At 36.3% G+C, this 17,209-nt stretch overlaps 1 protein-coding gene across 1 annotated transcript in view; it reads right to left on the bottom strand.

Annotated features, from left to right (window-relative positions):
* Positions 1 to 5,401: 5,401 nt before the first annotated feature.
* The window catches only part of LOC149065620 (ATP-dependent 6-phosphofructokinase-like), a 115,897-nt gene continuing 104,089 nt past the window's right edge, over positions 5,402 to 17,209 (bottom strand). Inside the window, exon 19 of the mRNA XM_089254042.1 lies at positions 5,402 to 8,919. Coding sequence (XP_089110168.1) covers positions 8,796 to 8,919 — 124 coding nt within the window. The 3' untranslated portion in view covers positions 5,402 to 8,795. The remainder of the gene's footprint in view (positions 8,920 to 17,209) is intronic.

Below are 17,209 nucleotides of genomic sequence, written 5' to 3'. Positions count from 1 at the left end.
CATGACTGGCACACACTCATTGAAGTGCCTCCAGGCACTTTGATCAAAGAATTTGAAATTTTCATGAAAAAATGTAATCGTTTTTGATATCGGCTGCCTTCTTTTTTCTCAGATCTGAGATTTTTGTGGGTTTTTTTTTGTTGTTGCAGAGACTGTTTCTTTATTGTACTTTGTTCTACACAGTTCTGTCATTTCTGATCTCTATCACAACTGTTTTTGTACAAGATTACACTCTGACGATATGAACTAAAGCTGTTCTAGAGCCCTAAGCAGGCATAGAGGACGATGTCTCGCCATCGTCTTCGCCGTGGTTGGGAACGGACGTGTTTTTATCATGCTCCGCTCACTGACCAATAGTAGCAGTTTTATCCGAAACTGTTGCCGGGGGATTACCAAAGGATTATCCGTCACGTCAGTGCGCCATTTTGTGTCTTTCTTTGTGTTTTTTTTCGTTCTCGCGAGTTTTACTTAGCATGTTGTTTGTTTTTGGGTCATATTCTGCTGTGTTTTTCTTTTTTTCTAGCTCACATTGGATTGCGAGATAACTGGTTTTTTTTTTTATTATATTGCTCAATATTTTTTTTTAACTTTCGTTATGTATTTTCGATCGACTTGACTTTATTTTTCTCGTTCGGATTTCATTTTCATTATTTTTTCGCCAGGTTTGTGTTTTCTCGCTTCTTTGATATAAATTCGTAGGTTTTTGGACGTTAGTGTTAGCAAACAGTGTATACTTTTTCCCGGGTACTCTCAATAACCTTGTTTTTCCTTCCACTTGAGCCTATTGTTGTAGTGTTAGTGATTTGAGATAGTTAGCTAATTCTAATAAGTATAAATTGTACTTTGTAGCTTAATACCTTTTTTAGAGGGAGTTGTATTCTTTATATACATATATATTTTCTTTTGCGTGATTTAGTGTTGAGCATTCTAATTTACGTAATTTTTTCGTATAATCTCTTACGTATATTTTGCATAGTAATGTATTTTACATTATTTTAATTTCCAGTTAATGTTTCTCATTTTCCTATTTATTAGGGCTATTTATTTGGGGCTATTTATTAGGGCTCTAGTATTATTATTATCTAGCTTTAGCAATAGTGTTAGTATGCCTCGACCTCGACTAGTGTTGTGTAGAGCTTGCGATGGGAGGTTTCCCTGGTCTAGGGGTATAGTAGCTGACAGTTTCAATTGTAAAGGGTGCTTGGATAGGACAAGGCTGGAACTCGAGGTCGAAGCTTTATGGGAAAAAGTTGAGTGCTAGAGGGCCCGGTTATAACGGAGCCTCTGGTCGTCGAGCCACCTGTTGATGAAGAAGTAATCTCCACGAACAATGACAGTTTAGAGGGTGAATGGGTGGATGAGGTAGAGGGGGATAGTGATAGGGGTTTAATCATCGGCGATTCTATGGTTAGGGAACTTGGGAACCGAGTGTGTAAAGATTTTCGGGGTTTCGAGCGCTGTTGTCTTCCTGGGGAAGGATTGGCAATGTTCGAGACGTTTTTCATCGTCGAAAGTTGCCATTGCGGGTGATTCTGTGGGTGGGAACGAATCAGGTAGGAGCGAATATTAGTGAGTCTCTGTCAGAGTACCGGGATTTACTATTATCCGCTAGGGGGGGGGGGGGTTCAGATGTGGCAGTGATTCCAGTGCTGCAAAGGGATAGTAGGGGGTATAGGAGTAGGATCCACCAATTCAATATAGGCCTGAAGGACATTTGCTCCTCACTTGGGGTCACGTTCTTGGAGCTTCCCGCATTTACCAATAGGTGGCTTTGTTCGCATGGGATCCATCTAAATAAGAGGGGGGTCTGGGAGGTTTACGATAGTCTTAGGTCAGGTTTTTTACTCCCAGACCACATAGTAGGAAATGCGGGTTAGTTAATGATAATCACAACAGTACTGACTGGGAATTACCCACCTCTGACTTGGATGGCTTCTGGATTGACACTAAATCACCGGGCAAATTAAAATGTGTGTTAATAAATGCCAGGAACTTGGGTAATAAGGAAGATTTTTTAGAAACTATGATAGTTGTGGAGGGCCTGGATCTTATAGCCATTACAGAATCTTGAGCAAACGATGGGGATGAATCTTTCTTACACATCTCAGGATACGATACTTTTTTGAGAAATAGATTTGATAGGAAAGGGGGTGGAGTGTTGATATACGTGAAATCATGTTTGAAGGCTAGATAGTATAACGTGAAGAGAAGTGATATTGAAACTATATGGGTTGAGCTTGAAAACAAAAGACATCATAAATTTATTGTTGGGGTTTGTTACAATCCACCGAATAGGGATTCAAACTACATCGCCAAATTTCATGATGAAATTTCCTACATGTGTAAGCGTAAGAGGTTTCTCATACTAGGGGATTTCAATTACCCAGGTATTGATTGGGAGAACCTTTCATCTAGAGATCAGTATGAAAGAGACTTTCTTAAGTTGGTGCTCGAAAATTTTTTGTATCAGCATGTATCAGAAGCCACTACGGGTACTGCTATTTTGGATTTAGTTCTTACTATTTCTGAGGATCTTGTTGAACATGTTTCGGTGGGGGAAGAGTTTTGTTCCAGTGATCATTGCATAGTCAGATTTCACTGTAACTTTTCTTCGGGTAAGGTTGATAACAAAAGACTGGTTCCTTGTTTTCGGAGAACTAACTTTGATGTTTTGAGAGGAAGGTTAGCGGAAGTTTTTTAAGACCGGTTGGAATCAGTAAGGGAAGAATTTAGTTTGAAGTTGTCCTCTGTTTTGCACGACGTCATACCCTTTGTTCGAAAAAAGTGTGTTTGTACATCGCACTCTCTATGGTTCACGGATAGCGTGCGTAACCTTTATCTTGAAAAGAAAAGAGCATTCAGAGAGTGTAAAAGTGGACGAGGTGACCTATCATTGTTTGCGGATGAAAGAAGAGTGTTGAAGATAGCGATAAGGGATAGTAAAAAGGAAGTTGAATCTAGGTTGGCAGATAACATTGGCTCTGACCCAAAATCATTTTTTCGATACGTCAATAATGGAGGTAAGGGGACAGTTGGCCCCCTCTTGATAGGAGGCTCTAGGTTAGAGAGCAATGTAGGCATGTGTAGTGCTTTCAATGACTTTTTCACGTTGATTTTTAATGGACATAATGATATTCAATATACAGGTGTTGCATGGAGTAAAATAACCCTCAACGATATTCAAGTAGAAGGCGTGGAGGTCCTGAATCTTCTAAGAAATGTATGTGCAAACAAAGCACCAGGACCAGATGATATCTATCCCAGGGTCCTCAGGGAATGTGCTAATGAATTGTTGGGGCCAGTTGCACAGATATACAGGAGTAGTGTTGCTGAGGGTATCGTCCCAAGGGATTGGAAACTTGCTAATGTTGTTCCGATATTCAAGAAGGGTAGTAGTGAAGCTGTGTCCAATTATCATCCAGTGAGTTTGACGAGTTCCCTCTCGATAATTTTGGAAATTATCATCAAAAGGCAGTTTGTGAAGTGGATAGACAAGAATAATGTATTGTTGGATAATCAGCATGGGTTCAGGAAGGAGAAGTCATGTGTAACTAACCTCCTTTGCTTCTATGATATGTGACTAGGGCTTTGGGTAAGAGCAAAAATGTCGACGTTGTTTACCTTGATTTCCAGAAGGCATTCGATCGGGTCCAACATGGCAAACTCTTGAAGCGTTTACACCAGATTGGAATTGGGGGCAACTTGCTGAATTGGATAGAATCATGGTTAAGAGATAGGTCGCAACGAGTTATGGTGAATTCTCTGGTTGGACAGGCATCACAAGTGGAGTTCCTCAAGGAAGTGTCCTTGGCCCCATACTTTTTTCACTTTTTATCGATAAACTCGATCAGGGTATCGATGGGATAACTAGCAAATTTGCAGATGATGTGAAGCTAATGGGGGTAATCTGGAATCAAAGTGATAGGGAGTTGCTCTAGACCAATTTAAACAGGATTGCAGCATGGGCAAATGAATGGAGCCTGACGTTTAGCGTTGATAAGTGCATGGTAGCTCATTTTGGTTTGAGCAACCCACGGTTCTCTTACGAGTTGAATGGTGTCATTATCCCGGACGCAACTAGGGTCACCGATTTGGGAATTCTCATTGACGAGCGGCTTAGGTTTTCTGAACATTGTTCAGCGGTGATCAAAAAAGCGAATAGAATGCTTGGTCTCATTTTCAAGAAGGTCTCTTCGCATTCTCCTAAAGTCATTCTTCTACTTTTTCAAGGTTTAGTTAGTCCTGGACTGGAGTATGCTGTAAGGTTTTGGAGACCATACCTACAGAGGGACATAGACTTGGTTGAAGGGATGCAGAGAAGAGCTACGCGTGTCCTTATTGGCACACAGGGCTTGAGTTATGAAGAGAGACTTCATTTTTTGAATATGTTTACATTGGATGAACGCAGGTGTCGAGGAGATATAATTGAAGTGTTCAAAATTTTCAATGGGATGGACCATGAACTTTTAGTACACCGCCAATCGACTGCTTTTACAAGGGGACAAAAGTATCGATTGGTGAGGGACAATGCAAGGTTATGGTGTCGTAGGGAATTTTTCTCTAATAGGGTTGTTAATAAATGGAATAGCTTACCCCCCGGAGGTAGTAAATTTTAACACAATTGGCACGTTTAAAAATAAATACGATAAACATGTTGGGGTTAATCGAGAAGCTATCCATTCTTAGAATAAGACAACCATAAGTATTCTTTATGGGCGTTGTATAATATTTTATCATGTGTATATATTGTTTACAATTTTTGTTAATTGCATTTTTAATTGGGTTGCTATATTTTTGAAATATATGACATCCATCTTTTTCTCAGCCACCTCGTTGGGCATTTTGCCTGTTGTGGCGTTGTATTTGTAATCTGTATCAATGAAGAAATATTTTTCAAAGTGGAGAAAAGGAAAATTTCCCAAAAAAAAAAAAAATAGACTCCGAAAAAGGTGAATTTTCCGAAATGTAGGAGAACGGTTGATAACCGTAGTCTGGAACACGTATCTAAGTCTGATTTTTCAGTGCTGCCATCTATATTTCAGAAGTGAAGTGTAATGGTTGAATATTTTTACTATTGTAGGTCTGTTGCTCTCTGTGGTGAACAGGGAGATCGGCTCTCATTCGCACCTCAAGATTAGAAACTACAGAGAAAACCAACTCTGTCAACTACTGCCACAGTGGTGGTTGGCTATGTAAATGTTTCGAAGAACTTGAGAGAAGACATTTATGACTTAAATATTTGGAAACCAGAGCAATATGTAGAATGTGTGCAACCTTTTCTTTCATAGAGAAATATATTTGCAAGATTAAAAACCCTATGAAACTTCAATTAAGTATGTTAAAAACAACAATTGTTTTCCCAAGATCATAACTTTTGATAATTAAAAATGACACAGAGAAAAAAGTTTTATTTATACTTTATTACACCAACAGTAAATTACAACTATCAAAGTAATCTATTACAACAAATTTGAAAAACAGGTGGAACAGGAAATCACAGTCACTGGTACATTAAATACTGGGAAATAAAACCCCACTTTTGAACAAAATTAAAAATTGCATATTAACCAATATTGCAAATTAACCTTTAACAGGCAAAACAAATATCACAAAAACTCAATATAAAAAAGCAGCTTTTTTTAATTATGCAATATCTGCATAAATTCACATGTTGAAATGCAAGTGCTGAACTAATTTCAACTTCTATCATCCAAAAGACTACAATAACCATTAGATTTCTTGGTCTCAAAATAATGTTCCAGTTAAATCGAGAAAAAAAAATTGACTAATATAGCTAATAGAATAACTTGATATCTCTGATGGTGCTGCTGTTGCTTTCTTCTCACTACTAGCCAGTGAAAAATAAACATGTACAACACTTATACTCTTCTTCAAGAAAATGGCTATGTTGAAAGGAGGTGCACTCTAGAGAAAACCTCTCGTATTGCATGATAGGCAGTTATAAAATTTTAGCGTAATAAGGTCTTAAGATCACAAATTCCTGATAAAAAATTAAAAAGACATCAGTAAACTACAAAGGGTTATACAACTGGCTGATGCAAAGATGAAATCAGGAAAGAAAATACAACTGCAGCCATGGGGGAATCAAATCAGTCCCCTGGCCATAAGTAAGCATAGCAGTAAACAAAGCATGCAATATTTATGGCTAGGTTTAGTTAAAAAAATTGATTTTGTGAAAATACATATAAAAAAAGTGCTTTTGAATAGAAGAAAATAGTGGGTGAATTTGTAACAGTTGCAAAGAAATAATTTTTGTTGAAAAACTAAAAACATAAATATAAACAAATAAAAAAAAAAGCTATTGGTTATAGTGTGTATTTTGAATAATTTACCCCCACTTTTTTTATATCTATCAAAACACAAATCAAAGAGGTTTGGGCTAAAACAACAAATAAAATTAAAAAAAAAGTAAACATCAGCTCTGCATTTCTATCACCTTTTGGCACATTATTTTGCTTGATATACCGGTATATAAAAGTATTTTACAAGTAAAGTGCTAAAGCTGCTAAAAAAACACCTGAAAAGCTAAAAATATTGGTCCTAATGACATCAATAAATAATGAAAAACAAATAGAAACTAATAAATGCAAACTTATCACAAAAATGTATTTACATGCATATCATATACTCAAAAAATTAAAATAATAAATTCCAACCTATATTCAAACATATATACAGTCGGCCCCCCATATTCGCGGTTTCTGTATTCGCGGTATTTTTTCCTATATTGAAAATTTTTTTTTGACAACACTCAGCAATCGTCATTCACATGTTTTGTTTACAAAATTTGAGTTGTGTTTGTTTAGGGTGGTTCATTCTTCTAGTGCTACTGATAATGCTTGGAAAAGGTAAACAAAAGTGAAAACTTAACAAGAAAAATTAGATATACTTGGCAAAAGTAAGTCAATACCTGCTGTGGTCCGCCATTACGGAATCAACGAATCTACGGTGAGATATATCAAGAAAAAGGAATCTAAAATTCATTCAGCCGTAGCAGTCGCAGTCAAACTATGCAGCACCTACGGGATCTATGTTTTTCTCGTACAGAAAATACTGTTTTTTGTGGGTACAAGACTGATGCAAAAAGATATTCCAATTGATTGTGATATTAAAACAGAAAAGGGGAAAAATTTTACTCTTCTATAAGGAAAGGGCTGGTGAAACGTCTATTTCATCATAATTTTATGCAAGTAAAGGGATGGTTTCATAGGTTTAAGAAACAATTCGGATTACGCAATGTAAAAATCACTGGCGATCAAGCCTCTGCCGACCAGGAGGCAGCTAGAAAATTTCCAAAGACTTTGTAGAAAATTATTGAAGAGAAGGGCACCTTAGCAGGTGTTTAACGCTAACGAAACTGCGCTATTTTGGAAGAAAATGCCGCAAAGAAGTCAAGCAAGAGAAAAAAAGTGGTTTAAACGGTGTTTCATTCCGGAAGTTAGGAGGTACCTTGGGAGTGAATACATGCCATTCAATGTTCTTTTGATACTAGATTAACTGAGGGGGAATTAATGTAGCTGACTAATCCTGAAACTGAAGTGATACCAGATGAAGATGATCAAGATAGAGAAGTAGACGACAAGTTCACCACAAGTAACATAACGGACGGGCTTCGTAAGCTCAAATCAGCAATAGATTGTTTTCATTATATAGGTTCCTATACTTTACTTTCTTCACATGTAGAAAAATTATTAGAGGAAGCCTTGTGTGTGTCAACATACTCGATGATATGAAGAAGTAGTCACGTCAAACAGAAAAATCACAATTTGTTCTTCCAGAAAACATCGCCAACAATCGCTGCACCCTCTCTATTTTACATTCCCTTCTACCTGTGCATCACCCTGCTCCTTCTCATGATATTCAGTAAACGAGATATACAAAGAAAAACCTATGGTTTCAGTTATTCGCGGTCACCCTCGGAACATGGGGGGGGGGGGGGGCGACTGTATTATAAAATGAGGAAATAAGTGATAAAGTGTGTATTTTTGTGTATGTCATGTTTTTCCCCTATTTTTAAAGAAAATACTGATGTATCAAAATTTGATTTTGTTTCTTCATAAATAAATTTACCTAATGGCAGGGACTTACTTTTTCAATTTTTTTGGGGAAGCGTTTCCTCAGATAATGAGCTGAGGTAATTCTTAACCCCTACTTAATTGTGGTTCTACTGTAATTACTTAAACTCTGAAAATTTCACTGATGTTTGCAATATTTTTTTAAAGTTCATTTATAGAATCTATAGAAAAGATCATCAAATCATTATGTTTGTAACACAAATTTCATTACAGAAAGATAACATATTTCTTGGAAAAAATATTGCATCTAAAATCTGCCAGAAGCATTTTTCATGCATGGAATACAAAAATTGAATGATGAAATTTCTTTTCTTGGAAAAAAAGTAACTTTTTTTTGTGGATTAATGAAATGAATTTCATTAAAGCATATGGCAGCAGAAAATGAAATAAAAAAAATATTCATGCTGTTTGATGAAAAATACAATTTCAAGTTTTGAAAATAATCATACATAAAAATTTATTTTAAAATGAGTATCATAGTTTAGAAGAGCAACACATTAATATAATTAAGCTTTATAGTTTATTCTGAGATTTCTTTTCTAAACTACTTTTGCAAGTTGAATAATCAGAAACACAAAACAAAATAAATTTACAATCAGTAGTTTAGACCTTATAAGCCTCACTCTGGATGCCATTCACTAATTTTGAGTCATTAAAAAGAAATGACAATTGCAACACCAAATGCCAACAGCTATGGACTTAATCTTCTTCTGGTACTGCAGCACATTGGATACTTTCGATTTCATAGCTGGACTCATGCTTTGCTAGGATCCTTAAAAGAGGACGTAGCTTGAGCCACCACTGGTGCTTCGGTATCCGATGTCTAAATAATGATGTAAAAAAGGGGGGAAAATATAATGTTTGCAACTTCAACACTAAAATAAAAGTTAAAGATATTCATGTCATAATACAGTTAAACCCCAATATCTAAAGAAAAGTATTTCTCTCACTTTATTCACACCAATACCTGTGAAAATGGAGGTTGATGTGCTAATCACTTGGCTTTCAGATACCCAAAATTATTACCTAAGTGATACTATAGGTAGATACGGGGAAGGTGATTGCCACCCCATTTCAGTGAAAAGTTGTATCATTGACCAGAGATACCACTGTACTCTAGTTTAACCGAGTCCTGGAACCCAGGTTATTGGCAAAATCTGTGTTCTTTTTAAGTGAAAGTGGGTCTCACTCGAAAAAAAATTCATTCCCATCATTCACTGGTATCTCTGAATTTTTTCTAGCATGGACCAGGCTTTTGATGACCTGCTTATATCTCTTCATTAGGACTGAGCAGCGAGCCATGTTCTGCGTAAGGAGGGGGGGATCAAATAAATAATTCATTTCTAAAACCATGTTCTATCCAAAGGTTCATTAAAAAAAATATTACCAGCTTATAACTATATTCTTTTACTTTCATTGTCTACTAGTAGAAAAAGCTAGCAAAGAAGCCCATCAACACTGAGAATTTAACAAATGTAACACATCTAAAACAAATATACAGTCGATCCTGCTTATTACAACATGCCAATTTAGAACATTTTAGTACAACTCATTTTCGTGGTCCTAACTCTAAGTATTTCTCATTAAGATTTCCCGTTTAAAGTGCTTTCTCACTTACAATGTTTTTTACGATAGTTTTTTTAAAAATGTTATAAGCCGGATTCACTGTAATTAAAAGTCAAGTGCACACACATTTATATATTTACTAATAGATCAATCTATAAATTCCCTTCTGATTGATTTTCCATTTCGTTATAAAAACATTATCTATTTCAACAACATCTTCTGATTAAATTTAAAGCAAATGAGATTCTGAAACTTATCTGCTGATTCCCTATTCATATAAATCCTTGCAAAGCGATTTCTTAGTGGAATGATTTTCTTTTCCCTCACTGATGGTCCACCACTCTGATCTGTCACCATTAACTGCCACATATTTTCACACCTGAATATGTCAGATTTGTATTGACGAAACTTTTCAGTGTGCTTATGTGTGCATGCCCAGCACTTGGCATGTTTTATGTTCAGTAGGTGGTACCATCTATTCAGGGCCTCAACTAGATACTTTCTCAATCAGGGCAAGCATGCATTTTGACACCCCCTAATAATGTAGAAAAAGCAGTTATAAAGGGTGAATTCAGCGCCCCCTCTAGTCCAGAGCCCGGGCACCAGATCTGTCTGCTCCTTTCCTAGTTGCGGCCCTGCATCTATCCTTCAAATTTGTAATGCGTGGATTTGAAATTTAATTATACATATTTGTGTTGTAGGTCTGTGTAATAGTCACAGCAACTAGAGTTTTTTTCAAAGGAATAGACAACTCAAAGTTGGAAAACCTTAAAGAATCATATTTTTAGCCGATTACCACCATGCAATCATGGGTTACAAACCCGAATTTTCACCAAAGGTGAAATCTGGAGGGGGGAATGGGGACTCGTGCCCCACTCTTTCCCATTAAGATCAAAAATTAAAAATATTTTTGTAGAAAATTGAAATACTGGAGAAAATTACATTCTTATACTACCTGTTAATTTAAAATTGTTTTTGAGTGTCAGTGATCCAAACTTTCTGTTAAGAATTAGATCCTTGTGCACCTCCAAAAGTTGATTCTGTGTACACACCAGTGATTTTTGCGATGCAAAACGGGGACTACCACATAGCAGCTAGACAAAAACTATGGATATTCAAGGTAGAGTTTTTACAGATTCTGCTTTTTTTCTCAATGATCTCAGAAATTTTTTACAATTTGAACGGGCGTTCCAATCCTTTACGATTTTCAAAAAATGTGCATTCCTAATCTTGTAGGAACAAAGCGAATTTACGTCATATAGACGCTGTCTTTGAGTGCCGGTAAATAACCACGAAAGTTGCCGTAATTTCCGGTATGTAACCGGAGGAGAGAAAACCCACAGGGGAATAGAAACTCAGAAATTTTAAAATTCTGTGTATGGCTCCTCATTCGGGGACCAAACCAGATATCCGTCATCTTATTCTTCAACAACCCGTGTGTATATCAATACAATACAGTAAAATGCTTTATTCATACTTCAAAGTTGTAAAACAACTTTTCAGGGGTGGAAAATGAAAATTTGATTTTTGTAGCAGGAAAAAAACTATTTTTGTAGCAGCATTTATATCAGTTTTGTAGTACTTTAAAATTTTGGCAGTAAATAAAATACACAATTTTTATATACATACATGCGGTAGTGTACACAGGATTACTTTTTACTTCAAAAAACTGTTATCTCAGCTCAGAAGAAAGGATTGTTTCCCCACCCCCAAGGTACAAAATACATAGAGATTTCCTCTAGAATAAATAATATTTTTTAAATTTTTTAATCATAAAAAATTTGAGACACTTCTTTTGATATTTATATTTTTACATTCTCTACAATATCAACAAATGAGAGACCATTCAGATGATGGTCTTTCAGATTTCAAAAATAATTTGAAAATGATTTAGCTTGTAGGCTTGGTAATCATTAATTAAAAAAATCACTAAAGGAGACTTGAAACACTCATTAGAAAGTAATTATTTTTCTTGTTTTTGCCGCTGATGCAAGTAAGTTCTTTTGTTCTCTTCAGTTTCAAGCATTTTTTAACGTTTGATCTTGCTTCTTTTACCAGAATTTACCCATTTCATATTTAAAATGATGTAGCATGTTTCTTTTTCAGTTCACTCTTGATCATCTCAGTTTGATTTAACATACTTTGAGATGACTTCTTTTCCTCTGTCATTCTTAGAATATTTATTAGAAATTCTAAAAAATTTAATAGTGAATAAAAGCTATAGAATTAAATTATTTGAACTTAAACTATAGTAATTTAAACTACAGAATTAAATTATTTTTGATTTAAACTATGAAAATAAAAACTATAAAATAATGATTAAACTATTAGAAATTCAAAAGAATGATTCTATTTTCACAAAAAATTCAATGTGTTATGTATGTGTTACATCTGTTTTCACTCCCTATTTTTAACTGATTTGTGATTGCTCCATGTATTTTATTTTACAGCATCGTTAACAGATTTTCAGTCTCTCGTTTTACTTCCAAGTTTTAAATTATTCCTTTTCTAATATTCATTCTCTTGATATGCCATTTCCTTTAACGCCGTTCACCAGCATGTTTAAAGTTCAATGGAAAATGGTTTCCAGATGAGCATTAATTAAAATTACTCTGTCTAGACCAGTGATTTCCAACGTGGGTGTTAACGCCCCCAGGGGCAGTAGAAGCTATGGGTATAACAGGATTCTATGGGTTAAATTATGTTGGGCGGCGATGGGAGACTATAGTTTTCCAACGTTTTTTATCCCATCACACCCTTCTTTAGAAATTTTTTCTCCCATTGCTCCCCAACGCACGCCGTCCACGTTGGGAATCACTGGTCTAGACCATGGTTGTGGTTGGTGTCAAAGGAACGAAAAGATAATTCATGTAAGTGTTGCCCTTGTTATGTGTTGTCATCTATCTTCCAAATCAAAATGAAAATTTTTTCTGCAAATTTCAAACTATGACTGTATTGGATGGAATAATTTGCAGAAACAATTGTAATTTCTGGTTCATTTCATCTAGCTAGAACACAACTTAGATAGTATACAATATAAATAAGTTTATGAAGTAAGTGAATATAAAGCCCAGGATAAGAGCTTTAATCACTAAACTGCCTATGTTCTCTCTCACCATATTATTCATGGCATATACAAATCTGCGAGTTCCCTCCAGATAATTTTACTCATGTGGTTCATATGCCAGAGAGGCACCAAAATGAAGTCTTGCACAGGTGAGAATTTTGTCTCTCAAACCTTCCCTGCTCTTTCACATGATTGCACAAGGGCTATTATAGTTTTTTAATAAAGGGACCCATGAAAAATTGGGACCCAAGTGTCCATAGAAAATAATGACCTAGGCAAACCACATTCCCAGATGTGGAAGCCCCTAGCTGTCGGTATAACTGCTCTATGTCAAAGCACTGTAGCATGCATGGGATGACAGTTAAAAAAGAGACAGGTTCTGGGCGATTTATTTCATAGATTTGTTAGATCATTTCATATTTTATGATACAGACCAATGTTTCTCATAGTATTCAGATCTTGGAAGGGGTGATCACCATCCTTTGGAATTAGTTTCCAGAAAACTAATGTCTTTGGAATCGGCTATAAGCTGTAGATCCCAATACAATGCAGCCCTGGTATTCAGAATATGATAATTATGTGACAAAAATGGTCACTATAGCCATGAGGGATGCTAGCTTGTTACCTTAATATTTTCATTATCAGAGAACATCTGATAATGAAAATAGACATGATATAGAAATGATAATGGTCTAGACAAATAATTAATGAGCAGATGGAAACCATTTTCCATTGAACACTAAACATGCTGGTGAATGGCGTAAAAGGAAATGGCATATCAAGAGAATGAATAGTAGGAAATGAATAATTGAAAACTTGGCAGTAAAACAACAGACTGAAAATCTGGTAAAGATGCTGGAAAAAGAAAATACACGGAACAATCACAAATCAGTTGAAGATAGGGAGTGAAAATAGATGTACTTGGATTGAATTTTTTGTGAAAATAAATCAAAGGAGTTTTTTTTGGAAAAAAATATCTGGAAAAACAGAAATTGCAGGGTTTTTCATTTTTGTTCTGTGAATGAGTGGCAATTCGCATAGTTTCATTCCATTTTATATGTTGTCTGAAGCCTAGGTGCTGAATCCTGGGGAGGGGACCTCAAGCTAATTCCACTTGTGGCGGGGAGGACAAATGATGTCATTGAAAAGTCAGCTTCTATTGTGACTCAACTTCAAAGTTCCTTAAGGGGAAATTTTGTTTTTGGTGCAAGATGGCGTAGAATTGAAGAATTCCGGCATTTTTATAGCAGAATGTAGCAAATGAGGGAAAATTGTCACAACTGTAGCAGACATCAGAAATTGTAGATTTTCCACCCCTGACTTTCAAGGTCACAGGATCATGATAGATGGTAGAAAGAAAAAGTTAGGGAGGGTTTTCTCTACTCTTTTTCTTCTTTGGAACTAGTAAAGAACACGTCCCCGGGACGTGTTATTTTTAAAATGATGTGAACAAAATTTTTATGCGTCCTCCTCTGAATTTCCAGTGTTTGACACGCGTGTACTGTATAGTGCCTCATTGTCATCTTTGATTGGCATGGGCAGAAATGGATATTTGCCCCCTCCTGTTCACTATACACACCCTCTGTGATTTTCCCCTCCTTCCATTCAAGGAGTCTATCCATTTATGAGTGGTACATTTGTTATCTCTTAATCTATACAAATAAAATAGCATGTCCTGACTGATTCATCATCATCAACCGAAACCACTACGATAATGAAATTTCAACAGTACAGTAGACTCTCAATAATCGGGCGTACACTAGTCCAGCCCAGCCAGTAATCCGCATTTATTTTTTAAGGGTGTTTTCTTTGAGTATAAAAGAGGAAAACATGTCACAGCATATCTTTGCACAAGAGTTTATATTATTTGAATGAGCTTTTTCAATTGACTGAGTAATCCAGCACACTCTGATCTGATACATGCCAGATTAGTGACAGTCTACCGTAGTTTTATTTTATAATGTAAAGACTCACTAAGAAGGGATTAGAATTAAACTTAAGAGTTTTTTGGCCGACGTGAAATAGTTTTTTTCTTCCAACGTTTCGTTCGCACGAGTGGCAGACATTTTCAAGAATTCTTAAAAATGTCCGCCACTCGTGCGAACGAAATGTCGGAAGAAAAAACTATTTCACGTCAGCCGAAACAACCGGAAACTCTTAAATTTAATTCTAATTTACATGATGGCCATGAAAGCCTTTTTTGTTTCATTAAGAAGGGATTTCTCAAAATTCAACCCCGAAGGGGTCATAAGAGGGTTTAAAACTTACATGGGGCAACATCGCCCTGCTGAAACTACAAAAATGAAAAATGTGGTCAGTAGTTTTATTTTATATACTGCCTGAAAGAGAGAGCGCAACACCACGAAGATTTGGTTGCATAATCATGCAAATTGGCAGGAATGCGCAGCTGAATATGCAAATCAACTGAAACTCAAGTTTGTCATGTGAGCAGTTAGTGAGGTAAAAGGAAAGAAAACACTAGATGAGTCAACAACTGTTACTCTGTCACTGAGGAAAACCTGTTTTTCGAGTTGTTTTTTATCTCAGAAAACATGTAGTTGAAGAGATGCCTGGCTGGCAACAACAGCCAGGCATTTGAGTAATACCTTGATAACAGAGATGTTCAGAATACTTAGGGGAACAGACAGGGCATGGGGTCGTAATATCAGAAACAAGAAGGGTCACATAGGGCAAGGGTACATTTTGGCTTGGTCAACACCTCACATCCTCCGCCAGGGTTCCCTAGGCTGGGATCTTTGGCGGGCCACCAGGTCAAATTTTTCACGGGGGCTCTCTATATAGGCTGACCATATTTGTTCAATGAAAATACCGGATATTACGCATCAAAATATGGGAAAATACTGGACATTGTCAATTTTTGTCAAATAAGCTACAAGTAAGTAAAGTTGCCAACTCTTGCTAAAATCACAGAAAAGTCACCAGTCACGAAAAATGAAGTGCTACTGCAAATTGGCTTTTATATAAAAGGAACCAAACATCATTTTCAACATTTTTAAGATATACTGACATCTGAACTATTGAAAGAGGTGGGATTTTTTATCTAAATAGAACCAAGTGATGCCGTCTGTGTGCACTTGAACTAACTACCAAACTGAAGAGATAACTGAATCAATCATAACTTTAAATAGCTTTTTCTCAGCTTTAATTTAATGGTGCTTGGTTCCTTTTATATAAAAACCGTTTATATGCGAGATGAATATTCTAATTTATAGTCGTAATTAGGCTGACAATATTTTCTGGAAAGAAATACAGGAAATTATGATTCAAAATTCAGGGAAATACAGGACGTCGCAAAAAACGATGCCAAAACTACATAAAGTTTCCAGGTATTGCTGAAATCACAAAAAAATCACAATGGCAGGATATGAAGCATTACTGCAAGTTGCCTTGGATCAAAATGGATTCCTCAAAATAAAACGTCCACCAAGACAAATATGTGAGACCACACAATATTTTTATTCATAGTTCTAATAAAATTTATGAGTTGAAAAATAATTTAAATCTTTAACATCAATAAAGAATAAAAATTTGAGCAGGCTTCATGCAAAAAATGGGGAAAACTACTTTTTGCAAAAAAGTTGGGACGGCCAAACAAACAGTAAAAAAACCTGGGAAATACAGGACATATAATCACCCTATGTCCATAGCAAATTAATAGTGTGAAAAAACAAAAAATGATGGGAATCATCCTGAGTAGGAGCCCTGTCAGCCCCATCTATCAATTTTTTGGGAGCGGTCAAATAAAGGCAAAGAAAGAATTTGGGCTTTTACTTGAACAGAGTCTGAAGCACCAGAAACCCCTCACACTCCCCTAATTTCCACCTTGGGAAACTTGGAGTAAATACTGTGTCATTAATAAGGTTCCACTCTAGCTGGCATAATTAAGAACAGTAAAATGAACCAAAAAAAAAAAGCAGGACAGTTTCTTTAAAACCAAGACATATGGTCAAGTAGATTTTGTTGATTGAGCAATGGTGTGAAGCTTTGGACGGATGAAAGATCAGGTTTATCTCAGAGTCCACTTGGCTAAAGTCCTTTCAGCCTTCCACCAGGAATGTCTTAAGGGGCCACACATGAGGTTTTGCAACCAAGGGGCATGTGAGCTGGAGCCACCCCTGGTGCATCTAGACAGATGTCAGAAAGCTTGGATCAACACGAGGTGGCGGCCCCACAATTCACGAGTGTAAACATTTTACAGGATGTATTGGATGCTCCAATATCAGAAAGAACAATTTCCCGACGATTGGTTGAAAGTGGCATGCAGTCACGCTGCCCTTTACAAGTAATGCCATTGACACACAGGCACCAATACCAAAGATTGCAGTGTCAGGCCAGAGCTGCTTGGATGACTGAATGGCACAATATTGTGTTCAGCAACAAGTCTCGCTTCTGTTTTACCAGTGACAGTTGTCAAACAAGTGTGGTGGAGACAGGTCCAATCCTGCTGCAACTGTTAACA

This window comes from Pholcus phalangioides, unplaced genomic scaffold, assembly GCF_987345545.1.
Source record: "Pholcus phalangioides strain wild (caught in Gottingen) unplaced genomic scaffold, Ppha-v1.0 ptg000039l_1, whole genome shotgun sequence".
NCBI lineage: Eukaryota > Metazoa > Arthropoda > Arachnida > Araneae > Pholcidae > Pholcus > Pholcus phalangioides.
The sequence above is the reverse complement of the archived record's forward strand: the minus strand, read 5'-3'. Positions and strand labels throughout refer to the sequence as shown.